Here is a 17,470-nt window from a genome sequence, read left to right on the forward strand (position 1 = left end):
AAAATTATAATAAAAACTATATGACTGCTACTACCGGTATACACACACACAGATGGACAGGGGATCACAGGACAAACATGAAAGAGTCCAGTGCACAGGCCATGTGGGTGTAGCTTAAGTAGCTTATTTCAAAGTCTTGTATGCTCGTTAGAGCGGTTTGGAGTAAATACCTGTTCCCAGGGTGCAAGGGGTCTGCCGGCAGACTTACCCGTCAATGCCGTGTTGCTCAATCGGCATAGGCGGGATCTCCACATACATCGACTAGTTTCGCCAAACAAGGCTTCTTCAGGATGGTGCACGGTGAACGGTGCCTCACTGCGCTCGGCACACTATTTTATTCTCCCACCACACCCTAGTGGATGGTAGAGCATGAAATACCGCCTGTCGGCACATGTTGGGTCAAAAAAACTGTAATAAACCCATGTCGACCTCGCGACCTGTCGGCCAGAAGTCATGTTGACTTTTTCACCTGTCTACATTCTATATGTCAGTATTTTTTCCTTGTCTGAATTTTGACTGTCGGTCAATGGTTCTAGGGATTTTGACCGTCGGGATTTTGACTGCATCCCCTAGAAGGGACCACTGGAGGAAGACAGTGGTAGTGTAGCAGTAGCGACAATGCCACCATGTTTCTCTATGTAGGCTCCATGTTCATATTTAAATGGAATCTCCCAAAAAATGCAATTAGAAGCATGATCTTTAACCCTAATGGGTAAATATCCTGATACTCTTAAAGCATCTTACTGGCTTGCCCCTTCCAGTCTGGACTACAGGACATAACTGGAAATGCCTGTAGGTAATTGCTCACATGCACAATATATGTACTCCTTGCATACAATGCATGCTTTCCAAATCTCTCTGTTTGTCAGGAAGACTCCCTGAAATAGCTGCAATCTCCTCAAGTCCCTGAAGAGACTAGAAATCTCCCTGACTGCACCTCACCCCATTTTGCAGCTGCTATAGTCTTTTGAAAAATAGAAATATGAGATATATAGGTTTAAATGGGATCACCAGTGCCATTGCGTGCATTGGTTATAAGGCACAATGGGGCAGATGCATCAAGCCGTAACAAGAGATAAATGCAAGGGTGATAGGGAGAGATAAACGTCCAGCCAATCAGCTCCTTACTGACTTTTTTCAAACATAGGCTGTAACATGGCAGTTAGCAGGTGATTGGCTGGACGTTTATCTCTCCTTATCGCCCTTGCATTTATCTCTTGTTAAAGCTTAATACATCTGCCCCATAGAACCCTACGGCTACATGAATTGTTAAAGAAAGTTTCTCGTAGTCACTGACATGGAACCTTCTGTAATACACAATAAATAAACCATTTCTTTTCATCAAGTAGATCTGACTAATTGTATGTGGCTCGTTTACATTCAGATGAAATTCAATTTTATGACATGCTTCACAGAGGTATAAGTTACATGTCTGCGTTTATGGGTGTTACTTTTACAATATCCCTGAAATACTTTTTAAAAAGTAGGCTAGCAAGGTACAATGATCACACAAGTGCAAATCCATCCTTAAGTTTCATCCATTGTGGGAAATTTGCTTAAATGTGTATGTTGCTATGGGCAACCAATCACAATTTACTTCTTATTTATTTAGCACCCTCTAGAAGTCTAGATAGTAGACAGGATCACATGTGAAGTAGAATACACATCTTAGTAAATTTCCCCCATTGACGGAATCAGACTATGGCAGTGGTTCCCAAACTTTTTTCCATCACGGCACCCTAGAGTATCAGAATATTTGTCACGGCACCCCTAGGTGCTACCGAGAATTTCAGAAAACAATATTAAATTAAATATGTTGTGCTTATATGTCATTCTTAGGTCCAGTTATGTAGATTCACTTCTATTTATCCACATATTTTAAAACTGGAAGCCACAAGCACTGATTTTGTCTAATACATTGACCATAAATAATTTTAATCATTTCTGGACCACCAAAGCAAGGCACCCCTGCAAGTGCTCCGAGGCACCCCAGGGAGCCTAGGTGCACAGTTTGGGAACCCCTGGACTATGGTATATTATAATGGTGCAATGTGCACGGTGCACATGGGCCCTTGAGTCCTAGGGGAGCCCACACCGCACCCATTTTTTAATAATACTCACCCCTCCAGAGTCGCTCAATAAAAACAAAGCACTGCCGGAATCTCTGGAAAAATGGTCATTTTTTCTGGAGGTCAGTGCATGCTCAGACTCTATTGTGCTGTGCAGTGCGACTGCCAGCAAAGAGGAGGGGGTCTGGACGGAGGAGGCTGCACATGGGCCTCCTCTTCTCTTCAAGTGCCCCTGCATGAAAGGCACCCCAGGGGAATTCAGTGGTAGGAGCCCATGTTTTAGGATGTAGCTAATATCCAGACATCCAGCCGCCACAGACATTTGGCTAGCTATTGGAAATTGCATAATCTGGGTCCCTTTATAAACATACATACAGTAGTAAACACTGATAGTGCATACATGGTACTGTACCAGATTAATTACAAAAATGCACTGCAGTAAATACACCATAATCCAGAATAAGTATAATGGAGGAGGTTGGCCCACGGGCAGTGGGGCCGACCGGGGGTTCCCTTGGCCATTGTGATCTCTCGATTTCACATATTCAATATAAATCAAGTGCAGAAGTAGCAGCTGTAATAAAACTGTGGCCTTAATTTGACCCAGTGCAGTACACCACATACTCCACATGCCAGAACGCTACAGAATCTGATTATCATTTGAACTTTAGAGGCCAATATAAGAGTAGACTAAGATGCAGGTAGAATCAATCATTGCATACAACATAATGATACTGAGATACAGGTGAGTGCACATTCATTTTGTAATCCACAGATTTAGGGGTTATTGTAATCCATTCGCATCCCCGATGGTGTGCGTCTGCGCATGTGCATTACATCTCCTCTATACTTAACCTTTAATTATTCTCCCTTTCTTCACATTCACATCCTCTAGATCCTTTCCTGTGTGATGTGATTGGTTCATACCGCCCACCAAGAACCTCTGCAATCTGGCTGGACCAATATTTAATACATAGCAGTTAACCTTGTGCATCAATGCCTCTCTCCCTATTGTAAGCAGGTCCCTCTAATTTCTGTGTCTGTCTGTTATTACCCAGTCTTGTTTCATTGCGATTTTGTTCCCAATTGTAAAGCACAATGGAATATTCTGACATTATATTAGTATATAATAATTATTATTATTATTATATGGCAAATCCCCTACAATCTATTCTCAAACCAAAACATTTCAAATGTCAAAACTGATCTGAACTAGTACTCGCAGACTAAAAGTAATGTAATCAGCTTTTATATTTTAAACAGTAAATTACCTGTTGACCAATGGGTGACGAGTGTAGCACTCAACAATCAGACTAACAATCAGCAGGGCTTTCATTGTCAGACAGTTTGATGGATTTAAAATGGAATGAAAATGTATCATATATTTATACCTAATGCGCTTTCTAGAACTAAGTAACTGTTAACATACTCAGCCCTTCCAAGATAAAAAGTGATTAATAACACATATATCCTTGAGTATTTTTAGAATTGATAACGATTAGAACTGGAGCATTGGCCAAATATTAAAGCCACTTGGCTGCAAAGCCTCAGGAAATGCAGCATGAAAACATAAATCAACCATTCTAAAAATGACCCTTCCACACTTTTACATGCAATGTCAGTCTTACGGTGTGAAAAACACCCCTAACCACCTTCATAATAAATTAAATTGATTGTGATAGGCAGAAGCTGGGGCGATGCCCATGAGTTTTCCTCTGGCCCTTATCAAATTGCTTTGACTAATTTACTAACATGAAGAATGAGCATTTTAAAACGACTGCGTTCTTCTCCAGGCAATAGTTTCCAAAGGAAGCACAATAATTGATCAGCATTACAGAGAACACCGATTTATGTCATGACAAAGGTATGAACAAAAAGAATGAAACATATTTGAATACAGTGATTCAAAAGTTATTTTTGTACAAGCAATAAAGCACTTTCTAAACAGTAAATTATCATTTAAGCAAATGTTTGTACAGCGTGTGCATTTGCAAATTGTTGGTTTTAGGTGTTTGGGGTTTTTTTTTCCCTACAATGCACTACTGTACAGTACTCTGTGTATGCAGACAGTTCAGTGGTGCACTTATCTGAATCCTAACATCAGTGACCATGGGAACAAATCAATTTAACTCCTTGCACCTCAGGCAATGACATTTTATTGTGAAAGCTTGGGCCAGCAAAACACAGTGCACACTATCAATGTCACACAAGGATGAAAAATATAATAATGTGGACTTGTTATGCCATTTCAACCTGAAACTAACAATAAAAAGTAAAATACACAAAAAAGTTGGCATTTATAGCGCTTTTACGGTCCATTTGTTGACTTTCAATCTGCAAAGCTCATAAACCCTTTACTCAAGAGTTGTTCACAGTGTCTGTAATATAGGTTACATGAATGCCTCATGCCCATATTGCACAAAATCTCAATATTTCAATGAACAACAGAACAAAAAGTGGGTTCTGTTGTTATAACTTCATTACACAGTATGTTTATTTAAGCACCACTACATTTTACAGCAGAGGTAAATATATAGATATATGTGTGTGTGTGTGCGTCTGTGCATGTGTGTGTGTGTGTGTGTGTGTGTGTGTGTGTGTGTGTGTGTGTGTGTGTGTGTGTGTGTAAAACTAGCTCATAGCCTCATTGACACACAAGGAAAGCTTAAAATTTATACATACGGAGTTACATAGGTCCTTATTCTAGTTCACTCTTTCTGACAAATTCCTTCTTAGATGGACAAAACCATGTGCACTGCAGGGGGGGGCAGATGTAAAATGTGCAGAGAGAATTAGATTTGGGTGAGTTATTTTGTTTCTGTGCAGGGTAAATACTGACTGCTATATTTTTACACTGCAATTTAGATCTCACTTTGAAGTAAACCATCACCCAAATCTAATTATATCAGGCACAAGTAACATCTGCCCCACCTGCAGTGCACATGGTTTTGTCCATCTAAGAAGGATTTTGTCAGAAAGAGTGAACTAGAATAAGGCCCATAGTTACATAGTAGGTGAGGCTGAATAAAGACTTGCGTCCATCTAGTTCAACCTATGAACTAGTAGTATATCTTTAGTTATATACAAATCTAATTCTGTGCAGTTTAGTTGTACACATTATAGCGTTGTTTTTTTTCATGTTGTAAATAATGAACGAAGACGTCACTACAGTACAGCACCTGAGCAAACATTTGATTGTTCACACATCATTTGGTTATTTGTCAAGATAATAGGAACTACAGTATGTTCTCAAATTGGGACCTTCAAAGGACAAATGTTTAATTTGACCTTTTTATTCTTTCAGGTTTCCTTAAATCAGATGTTTGAACTTTTTATATTCCCCAAACATATAAATTGGCCTATTGTGGTATTTCAGAGATAATCATTTTTTCAAGTTATTGCTTCTAATATTGAAACACCTCCCATGATTCAGCAGCAGGACAGGGTTTCCCAACCTCGGCCCTCAAGGCACACTTACCGTCCAGGCTTGAGCAGTTGGTTAAATCAAAATAACTAAAGTACTAATTAAGTCACCTGTGCTCAAGTATGGATATCCTTAAAACTTGGGACTGTGGGGGTTATTCTGGTCCGTTCGCATGGACCGTTCATTCACAAGGGAACCAATGTTTGGTGTATGCTTCACATTTCTGCGCATGTGCATACAGACTGTTCGCCGTGGCCACACGCAGGTGGGAGGCGGCAGATAGTTGCACCCATGGGAATGGCCAGCATTTCATGGGCATTCCCATGGAAATTGCGCGGTGATGTGGGCGCCGGGGGCAGCAGATGACTTCACGGTTGGATACAAGGAAGATTGGTCTTCATAACAACCTAACAACCTTACTTCCATCCGTTTCTCTTGCTCTTCAGTGTTTGTGTTATGCCAAAGCACTCTATAAACCTGCCAGAGAGCAAGATATAATTACCAGCCTATGGTAGCTAAACACCTTTTAAAAAATGAGCTGCTGCTCACATACTATGGGCCTGTATGATTTAATACAATGCACTCTCAATCCTTGTTAACAGGAATCCAGCTTTGATTGATTAACGTTTTGAGACATCGCACCACAGTATGAACTACAAAAACAAAGCAATTACCTGGAGAATAGATGTAAGTGAAAGTATATTGCAACCTACTTCAAACTCAGGACTGAAACATAGGTATGGCCGCCCTTCCTGATCCAGTCCCCAAGACTCAACAACACCCTTACATACCTAGTTCCCTATTATATAGCTTACTGGTATGTGATAATGATAAGAAACGTGTCAAAACATAGTATCATAAGGTATATCTGTATGTTTGTATATTTAACTTGACCTACCACAAATCAGTGAAATTCAGCTACTTTATCTGTTAGCCAGAGGCGGAACTACCATTGGTGCAGAAGGTGCAGTGCAGAGGGGCCACTTAGGACAAAAGGGCCCACTACTGCCACCCACTGCTGTTTGGCATATTTTGAACTTGATAAAGTGGTAATAAACACAGACATAACCCCTTTTATGGTAACCAACAATAAGTAATTAAAATAAATATCACCAAAAACTCCTTTAGGGTTCAGTCCTTAGGGTCCAAGCAATATAATGCAGCATAGATGTTCAGAGCGATAAAAATAACCTCCCATAACATATATCAATGTGATACTTAGCAGACGGCAGAGAAAAAAAGCAAATAGTACAAATAACTTCTTAACCAAGATTAAGAACAATTTAATATACAAATGCACTTACAAAGTGATAACGTAAAATTGCATTGAAGACACAGCCCAGGCAAAACAGCTACAGCAGATGGAATTTCAAATCCAACCTCCAATCAGGAACAGTGGCCAGTCAGAGGGAAGCTTGTGCCCAGATAGCTGGATTGCTGCAAGGTGAGTATCCGAGTGCAATAAGAAATAGGCTTAGCACGTTTCAGAACCGATGTTCCTTCATCAGAAGCGATTTTACATGTTATCACTTTGTAAGTGCATTTGTATATTACATTCTTCTTAGTTAAGAAGTTATTTGCACGATTTGCTTTTTTTTCTCCCCCGTCTCCTAAATATCACATTGATGTGTTCTCGGAAGCTATTCTCATACAGGTATGCTGCATTTTATTACCTGGACCCTAAGGACTGAACCTTAAAGGAGTTTTTGGTGATATGCTTTATATTATAACTACTTAGGGCCCATACACACTAGAGCAGTGGTCCCCAACCTGGGGTACTAGTACCCCTGGGGGTACTCTGCAGACCAGTTGGGGGTACTTGAAAATAATATTGGTAATGGGGGAAGATGAAAAAAAGTCTTTTGATGGCAGAAGAAGACCCATTGCTATGGAGAAGAACCATGTTGTGTCACTTATGGTTCTGTCTTCAGCATCATCAGCGTCTCATTGTGCTTTTGCCTGACCAGCAATCCACTGGGAGCTACCCATGCTGCCCTCAGACATCAGCGATCATCTGCCCTTCACTGACACGGGTGGAAGAAGCAGCGGCATGTATCCTACAGGTGTAAGTGGGAACCCTGGAGACAATACACAACCAGACATGGAAGGGCATGATTCCTGTCCGCTACTCCTTAATATAAGGACATGCATAAGGATATGCATACCGCTCACTTCCACTCCACTCATAAGTATGGTCTATATTTTAAATTGAGAGGAGGGGGTACTCATCAATGAAAAGCCTAATCAAGGGGTACGGGAGAGAAAAAAGGTTGGGAACCACTGCACTAGATGATTATCTTTCCAATCTGGCTGGTTGGAATGAAAATCTGGAAATCTCTGGGAACAAAAGCAGTCATCTGCATAAAGGCCCATAAACACTAGAAGATATTGGCTTCACTATTGTTCAGAAAGGGGCTTCTGAAAGATATTAATGGCAATATCTTCTAGTGTGTATGCTTAATATCTTTAACAATGTTCCCCCAGGCTCATTGTTAAAGATATTGACATCTTCCGGACATGCAGGTCAATCTGCCAATATTGCTCATGCACCCATCGTTCAGTGTGGATGCACAATATCTTTCATGATATATCTTTTTCAGCTCAAGGGAAATTGTTCACCAATATCTTTTGTCTTTCATATCTTCTAGTGTGTATTTCCAATTTGTCTGTAGGATCAGTTTGTGTCTGTTTCCCATGTTTAGGAGCAAAAGGTCAATTGTCATTTGCTCCCAAAAAATTCCAGATTTTCATTCCAACCAGCCAGATTGGAAAGATAATTTTCTGGTGTGTATGTGCCTTTATTGTTGGTTACCCTAACAGCGCTTATGTCTGTGTTTATTACCACTTTATCACGTTTGTACTCTTGAATAACTTTTGGGATATTTACTCTATTTCCACAGTGTCAGCTGCACTCTGAGATTTATTACGCACTATTATTGAATTATTTTGTCTTTCATATTGTGAGTGGAGGAGGGGTACCCAAATTATATTTTTGCACCAGGGCCAACTGCTCACAAGTCCTGCCACTGCTATTAGTGGTGGAGTGATTTGTGTGACAAAAGTCTATTACAGGTTGAGTATCCCTTATCCAAATATCCAGTCTCCAAAATGTACTTTTATTTTTTGCTAAAAACCTACTGGGGACATCTGTATCTGGCACTACTGGGGAAATAACAAGTAACTGGCACTAAGTACTTACAATGTCATGAATGCTTGGCATTCAAATTCAGTGTCTGAGATGGTACACAAACTTTGTTTCATGTTTTAAAACCTTGTTTTGTGCAGAAATAGAACATAATATAAAAATATTCCAAAATACCTAATAATCCGTTATCCAAACTTTGGATACTCAACCTGTACTCATAATAATCAGGTCAGCGATTGGTCTGCTTTTAATTACTATTGTAAAGCGCAACGAATCTGCTGCGCTATATAAGAAACTGTAAATAAATAAATAAGCGTGGATTACAGTAGCCTATGGGCAGTAGATATTGTAATAGTCTTCTATATTGTGATCCATTCTTCAAATATAGAAAATGTTTCCCGCTATAGTTTCATCTAGCAATGGATCCCAACATCTGCTTCCACTTTCTCAATGCAGTTTTTCTTATTTTTTATATAACGTAAATTCTCATTCACTTTAGAAATTGTTTAGTTTCTTGAAAGTCATTTTGCAGTTTGCCATTAGCTCCCATAATGACATGCCCCTTTTTTCTTTGTTCTTCCAACTTCTGTCAATTTAATGAACTAGATGGCTAAGGGCGCTGGCCACATCCTCTGTTTTTTTCCAGCTCTGTGATTAAAGTGTAAAATATCTGATAGTGAGAAATGCTTTCTTCGGGTGTGCGGAGACTAGCCCATGACAGATTTGATTATCGTCCTGAAAAACATAAAAACCTACTATGATATGCTCATTTGTCAGAGTGCTCTACACAAAAACTGGAGCGCCTGCCAAAACAAGGAAAGAAGCAACATAGCATTTGCATACAGTACTGCTGATTTCCTCTAAAGACTAAAAGAAAAAACCTGCACTTTCTTTAAATAGTACGTCAACATGTACATGTTAAAAAATCCATGATCTGGAAAAAAAACACTGTAAACAGGAAAGGTTTGCAGAAAAATATGTAAACAGCCGCCAGTTTTTATTATTATTTCTGATCTACAGAAGAACAAGACGTTTCTACAGAAAGAAAATATGCACACTTGCCACTATATTAAAATATGCAAAATATATGCATAAAAAAGCAGTAAATACTATATGGAATTTGAAATATTATGTAGATATTGCAGATTTGATTAATCAATTCCACATTGGTCACCTGCCACTTCTGTACTGTGCGAGATTCCCCTTCCTCCTCCACCCCAGCAAGCGGCTTATTATATATAATGAGAATGAAGCTAGATCTTTTAGCATGCAGACATTTGACTTTAAAATAGCTATAAAAATAATGTTCTTTATGGGTCAGATAAATCACAGTTATACCCAATTCTCATTAATCAAGGTTAAAAAAACAGCAAAATTGAAAATGAAGATTTTTTTTTTCGCACTGGGAAAGCAATCTCAATATATCATAAATGTAATTTTGCTTTAATATACAATTGCTTCACTAACATTAAAAATTAAGCTGCCATCACAAAGTATTTTTTGTCAACTACTGCATTTTTTCTTAAGTTTATGCATAATGAACATAATTGCAGAGAAACAGAAATGAGGAGTTGAGGATGTTTGAAAAGATCATGATTGCTTAGAATAAATTTACAGTGAAAAGCACCTGAAATTATGTACAGTATGTTGATATATGTGCTGTTCTCAGGGCGGACGATAAAGAAGCTACTTAATGCTGTAAAAGAAGGTTTTGCCTTATGTTTTCCTGCAGTGTAGAGGACAAAATGGATGACTCGAAGAAAAAGTCATATACTGTGAGTCAGAAATTAGTTTTCTGACAATATATTATAGATAAGGACATTTAGTTTTCCGTGTTTACTTAAAAGAGGAACATGGCATATTTTATAGATATTAACCTGCTCTGCACTTATCTCCTGTAAACCAAATTGTATCCAAGCAAAAAAACAGGCCAAGCTCTATCTGAGAGGCCAAAATACCAATTGAACTGTGGCCTCTACTTCATGAGATCTCATTCAGATAAAAAAAAATTTAAATGTTGCAAATCAAGGAAACTCATACTTGCCGACTTTTGAATTTGCCTCTCTGGGAGAAGCCGGGAGAGGACAGCCGAATCACTTGGTCGGGGGCTGATAAGGTCGATAATTCAAAGCGATTTGCTTCATTTTAGTCCTGTCCCCTTGGACCCATGAATTTCGGCGTTTCTTTCAGCGGCTCTGGGGGAAGCGGGGCTCTGGGGGGCATGCGGCAGCCTCCCGGCCATTCCGGGAGGGTAGGCAAATATGAGGAAGTTTTTTTATGCTGTAACCTGTGTTGTGCTCAAGGGCAACAAATAAAGATAAGCCTGAAAAAATAGCACCCAGTTTCTGACTTATTTTCGATAGTATGGCCACTTGCATAGAAATCACTAACAGTTATGTGGATTTACCGGGCACTAAAGGATAGTGTTACAAAATGTGAGTACTCCTTTTATACCAAGAATACTACCAGCATTGTCACTATTTCCACTGTCATAAGTGTTGTTGCTAATGATATTCTATCTGGAAAGGACAACCATTTTCATCTTGTACTGTGGCATTTAGTTTCTATCGTAAAGGATCTGTAACATCTCCCAGGCTTTGTAGTATCAATGAAATAACATAAAATCTTTTCACTATCTTGATAGTGAAAACAACAATTGAGTTACAAAAAGACGGAGGACATGAACAAAGCAGGGAAAATGGACTTGATGAGAATACACTTCAGCTGTATGCTGACATAACACCTGACATACAGTGGTGTGTCCACTTTCATATCTTTAGCCAGTGTCATGCCCAGGCTGTAACTATAGATACACCGGACAGTATGGACGGTGTGATGGTTAGCATTACTGCCTCACAGCACTGAGGTCATTGGTTCAATTCCCTCAATAGCTCTATCTGTGCAGAGTTTGTATATTCTCCCTGTGCTTGCTTGGGATTCCTCCGGGTACTCCGGTTTCCTCCCACAATTCAAAAATATACTGGTAGGTCAATTGGCTCCCAACAAATTAACCCTAGAATGTACAGAATGTGTGTGCCTGTACATGTGGTAGGGAACATAGATTGTAAGCTCCACTGGGGCAGGGACTGATGTAAATGTTCAAATATTCTCTGTAAAATGCTGCAGAATATGTATGCGCTATTTAAGGAGCTGCTAATAATAATAACTGTTAATAACTATATACTAATACTAGTATGAATGCTGCCCTAGTTGTACAAGTGCGCTTCCGACTGTGTGAGGAATGACATGACCATCTTTGGATTTTGTAATACCACTTGGTATGCCACTATTGGCACACCATCAAAATCTTCCCTAACCTTATGGTAGGTGAAGATTTCCAAGTATAACCTCTACTGCAACTAGTAACATTCAACACACTTCCAAAACATCTCTGATACTGTGTGTCTCAATGGCAACCGTGCCTCTCTGTGTACACACCGCAGATCACAAGCACCTTGTGAGTTTTTTTGGGGATTTTGGCACACTTGCCGTACAATAAAAAAAAAAAAAAAATCACTCACCACTGTGAGCATAGGCAATCTGTTAGACTCCAAATCAGGCCCATAATTCATCTTGGAGATCATTTTTTAGGAGACAATTTCAAACATACTGCTGCATCATCACCACCAGACCACTTATAAGCTTTCCAGTTAATGTGAATTTTGCTCTTCAAGAGGACCAGTGGTGTAACTATGGAGGGTGCAGGGGATGCAGCAGCTATAGGGCCCGGCCAATTGGGGGGCCAGTCAGCCAAGCTTGCAATCCCCTGCACTATGGTAATGTGTATATAGGTGATGTTGCCGCCTGTGGGGCTTCAGTTCCGGGGCAGAGGAGCGGCACGGAGACGGAGTCCCAGACTGTACAGTGTGCTGAGCTCAGCGCACGGGTTGTAGCTGCGTACAATAGGGAGACTCGCGAGAGCTGAGAGGATGATGTCCTCATCTTGAAAGTCCTCCAGAGGTAGCTCCGCAGCGGCGCAGCTAGCGAGTGGATCAGCATCTACAGCAGGAATGCAGAAGCTGCGGTGAGTCACTAACAGCCTCCTTCACCTCTGTAGCACCATGCGTGCGGGCAGAAGACTGTCACACCAATTAGGGTTGGGGAAAAGAACACCAAATATGTGACTTGTAGCAGACGCCCGAGGCTGGGGATGGCTGCGGTTTGGGCCGTGTGGAAGCAGGACACACTTTGCATAACCACCAGTACACAGCCTTTTACTCTTCTCACTGTTGGCTTCTCCTCATAGTACTGCAGAAGCAGGCTGTGAGTTCATCTGGTCCTCAATGTGCCTTCTGTCTACATGCCCCAATTTACCTTTGTGCCCCCTCTGCCCATGTCTCTGTGCCCCCTCTGCCCAGGTATCGATGCCCCTTCTGCCCATGTTTCCATGCCCTTGATGCCTGTCTCTGTGCCCCTCTGTCTCCATCTCAATACCACCCTCTGCCTTTATGCCCACTTTGCCCCCTCTGTCTCCATGCCCCTTCAGCCTTTGTATTCAAGCCCCTTCTGCCTCCGTTCCCCCTCTTCCTTTGTCTCTTTGCCCCTGATATCTGTCTCTTTGCATTGTCTTTATGTCCATTTTGCCTCTGTCTCCATGCCCCTCCTGCCTGCCTCTATGTCCCCTCTGCCTCTCTCTAGCTCTAAGTCCCCACTGCCTCTCTCTTGGTGTGATGCACTAATGCAAAAATGCATTAAAAACCCTGTTATAATTTTTTTTACCGCATTTTCGTATTCTCTAACCCCCCTCCGCTGGGACAGAGCTGCGGAGGGTATCGTCACTGCTTCATATCCACTATAGTGGAAGCCTGATTTAGGGGGCCCCTTAAAAATGTTGCTATGGGGCCCACAAAGTTCTAGTTACACCCCTGAAGAGGACTATAGAATCCAGTTTTCAAACACTTTTCAGATTTATAATACAGAACCTTGTTGAACTCTCTCATGAGGGCATTATTCTAGTTCGCTCTTTCTGACAAAATCCTTCTTAGATGGACAAAACCATGTGCACTGCAGGGGGGCAGATGTAAAATGTGCATAGAGAATTAGATTTGGGTGAGTTATTTGGTTTCTGTGCAGGGTAAATACTGGCTGCTTTATTTTTACACTGCAATATAGATCTCACTTTGAAGTAAAACCCCACATTCTCTCTGCACAAATTACATCTTCCCCCCTGCAGTGCACATGGTTTTGTCCATCTAAGAAGGATTTTGTCAGAAAGAGTGAACCAGAATAAGGCCCTGAGTGAGACAATTGACATTTATTATTTCAAAGTACCTATCGGAGATTCTCATCTATAGTCACATACCCCTTTATATCTACTAACAGACTTGACAGAAAATTTTTCAAACAACAGTAAATAATTGTGTAAGATAGACACTAGCGGAACTTGTGAGTGGTTGACCCAGGTGCTAAATATAATTTGGGACCTCTACTTAACTCCAACCCAAGTTCACAATATACCACACAGCAGTGATTGGCAGCAGTGGGCCCTTTAGTCCTCAGGGGCCCCAATGCAATGCACCTGCTGCACCAATAGTAGCTCCACCTCTGGTTTGAGTTGCCAAAGGTCCAGGATTTTGTCTGTGAATGGCCATATATTTTAGTGGCAATCATAGCATGGCTGGTTTGATTGCCTCTTTAAAAATACAGCCATTCTTGGACAAAATATCAGACCTCTTGCAACTCAAACTCTACTGAACTTACCTGTTGTATGCGACTATATACAGCTGTGCTGCCAGCAGTTGTAGCTTTAATGCCCTAAACTGGCTCTACTAATCTGCTCTACATTCTTAATGCCCTGAACTGGCACTACTAAACTACATTCCTTGTGTGCAATAGTCACAACAGATGCCTCTTTAGGATTTTGAGAAAGAGAACTACCTAACAGGACAGAGCCGCTCTCACACTGTACTCAACATGTGCTGATTAAATCCTGCTATCTAGTGGGTCAAAAATTAATTAACCAGCAACTTGCAAGTGCAAATGACTACAGACTCTTAAAATACTATTATTTAATAAAACAAAATTCTTACATAAATGCATACATATTGTAATATTTATTTAACAGTAAATAGCGCATACATATTCCGCAGCGCTTTACAGAGTATAGTTGAACATTCACATCAGTCCCTGCCCCAGTGGAGCTTACAATCTATATTCCCTAACACATGTACACACATAGATATTCTAGGGTTAATTTTGTTGGCAGCCAATTGACCTACCAGTATAATTTTGGTTTGTATGAGGAAACCGGAGTATCCGGAGTAAATCCGCACAAGCACAGGAAGAATATACAAACTCCGCACAGTTAGGGTCATGGTGGGAATCAAACCCATGACCTCAGCGCTGTGAGGCAGTAATTGAGTCGGAAGGCTGTGTGTTCGGTCGACGGCCGATGTATTGTGTTTGCGCATGTGCAGAGGCGTTTCTGCGCATGTGCGAACACCTCGCACGTCTGAACACGGCGTGAATTCCGTGCAAAAAACGATCGTCCGGAACCATCCGAGTAGGAGGTGGAGAGGGGTGTGAAGTGCTGTTTGGCCTCATTACCATATGCGTATGCCCTGCACTTCATGGGCGTTGACATGAAAATGCTAGGCGCACGTGTGGGGGGGCGGACAGCTGACATGTCAGCTGCCCGCCCATATCCCTGCTTTCACACGGAAAAATGTACGAGTGGTCTGAAGCACTCGGGGCTGTCTGACCGCTCGATCCATCATTCGATGGTCGGTGACCATCAGAGAATGGGGGAGGTGTTCACATGAAACATCCACTCGTGGTCCATTCGCTCTGCGTCTTACCGCATTCAGATGGTGTGAGCGATCCGTATGGTAGGGGGGGCTAAGAACACTCGGCGGCCGTCCGAAATACACATAAGTCCGAGTCAACTAGAATAAGGACTAGCATACACCTCACTGCAGCCTTATACAATAAGCAGCTCTGGCAGTGACTGAGTCTGCTCTGTGTTACATTTACAGTTAATCTATATACCTGATATGACACACAATATTTATTAAGTATGGATGTTAGTGAAAAGTAAAATCATATTAATATATCACGCTAGTCCCGGCGGTATACTGCTTAATTTCGGGCATAGCAATAGGGAAATCTGTGTGTAGAGTGTGCTTGAACATTGGCACATTGTGTGGGAGAGCTATAACTTACTAGCTCGGTGGATAACAAACAGAGGGTGATAAACATGGGGATATAGCCATATCAGTCCCGGCGGCTACACCGCTTATTCTACAGGTAATCTGTGCATATGATGTGCTAAAACTTGCCACTATACATATGAGCTGTCATGTTTCATCCCTGTAACACATGAAAAATACACCGAGACTACTATCATCTCACCAATAAACCCCGCATTGTGAATATAGCAGGGGGAAGTATATATACACACGTCTAAGGGTGTTCTGTATGAAGTCCGGCGGTTATACTGCCCATTTACGGACACACTACATTTATACAGATCACTGCAAATTTAACCCTGATATCAATTTGATACACACAGTGACATCTCTGTATGCAATCTAGCGTGCTACTGTATTAATGAATTACTGACATCCATCAATTCCCAAAAATCCATGCAGACATTGCGTAGCTATGGATACCCTTAAAACGTAGATCATATAGCCTGCCAGACTTAAAGACAAGCAATATCTCTCCTGCAACATCTTATAAAAGTGTGTAGGGTTGTGAACACACTTGTAAGCATCTCAACAGGTTGCAGAAGTGGCTGATAAAATATTGCAACAGTTTGGTGATTGAGATACTGTTATATTTGTATTGGAAGCCACAGAGAACTGCAACATTATAACTCTTGTATACTTGTGCGCAAGAATCCCTTTAAACAGCTGCTCTATAACTTAAGATATTCAGCTAAATAATATTAGAATTAATAAGGGCAATTTTTGAACATAGAAAATAGAGAATAAAGTAGGCTAACACACATCCATCTGTCCTTCTCTCTTTTTTAATATTACATAAAAATGTTCTCTATTCTTTATTCACTTATCTATCATTTTAATATTTCACTAGACAAGGTATTTGTTGGCTCTTAGTTATAATAACGAGAAACAAATTTTAAGAAATAATAATAAAAGTTAATTTTTAAATGATCATCTGATCCTCAGTGCACCCTAAAGGATACTTGCTTTTTTCTTTGTGGGTGTTATAGAATAAGGACTAATCCGTGATTATGCCGTAATGTACAGTATGATGCATAAGGCTCAAGAAAGCAATTTATGGACTACACTCTAGGCCAGGCATTCCCAACCACGGTCCTCAAGGCACACCAACAGTGCAGGTTTTGTAGATATCCAGGCTTGAGCACAGGTGACTTAATTAGTATCTGAGGGATTCTGATTAAACCATCTGTGCTGAAGCCTGGATATCACTAAAACCTGCACTGTTGCTGTGCCTTGTGGACCGCGGTTGGGAATGCCTGCTCTAGGCCATCACGAAATACAAGCTATGGTTCTGGGTCTCAAAATACCCAGCTATTTGCTGCAAAGTGTTCTAACTCTATACGTGCCACTTAGGTCACATGGGAACCATTTAGCTGAGGAGGTTTGATATGTCACTCCATGAAAAAAGTTGGGACACCCCTGGAACAGAGGCTAACCCAAGTATACTATATTCCAGCTGGTACATTTCTTTATCACTATGCTAACCAGTACCTTGGTCTCTTATCATTCCATGGGGGTATTGAATTACCCAAAATCATTTTTATTTATTTATTTTTTTAAATTCTTTTTATTAAGGAGTTTTATACAAACAGAAATAATCAGGACAAGTATACATAGATATTCATGAGTAACATATCAACGTATA

At 40.7% G+C, this 17,470-nt stretch overlaps 1 protein-coding gene across 1 annotated transcript in view; it reads right to left on the bottom strand.

The window, feature by feature from the left end:
• Positions 1-3,410, bottom strand: part of LOC146060543 (UPF0462 protein C4orf33 homolog) — a 79,825-nt gene extending 76,415 nt beyond the window's left edge. The window contains exon 1 of the mRNA XM_083173860.1: positions 3,341-3,410. Coding sequence (XP_083029986.1) covers positions 3,341-3,405 — 65 coding nt within the window. The 5' untranslated portion in view covers positions 3,406-3,410. The remainder of the gene's footprint in view (positions 1-3,340) is intronic.
• Positions 3,411-17,470: the final 14,060 nt, after the last annotated feature.

This window comes from Crinia signifera, chromosome 1 (genome assembly GCF_055691185.1).
Source record: "Crinia signifera chromosome 1, ASM5569118v1, whole genome shotgun sequence".
NCBI lineage: Eukaryota > Metazoa > Chordata > Amphibia > Anura > Myobatrachidae > Crinia > Crinia signifera.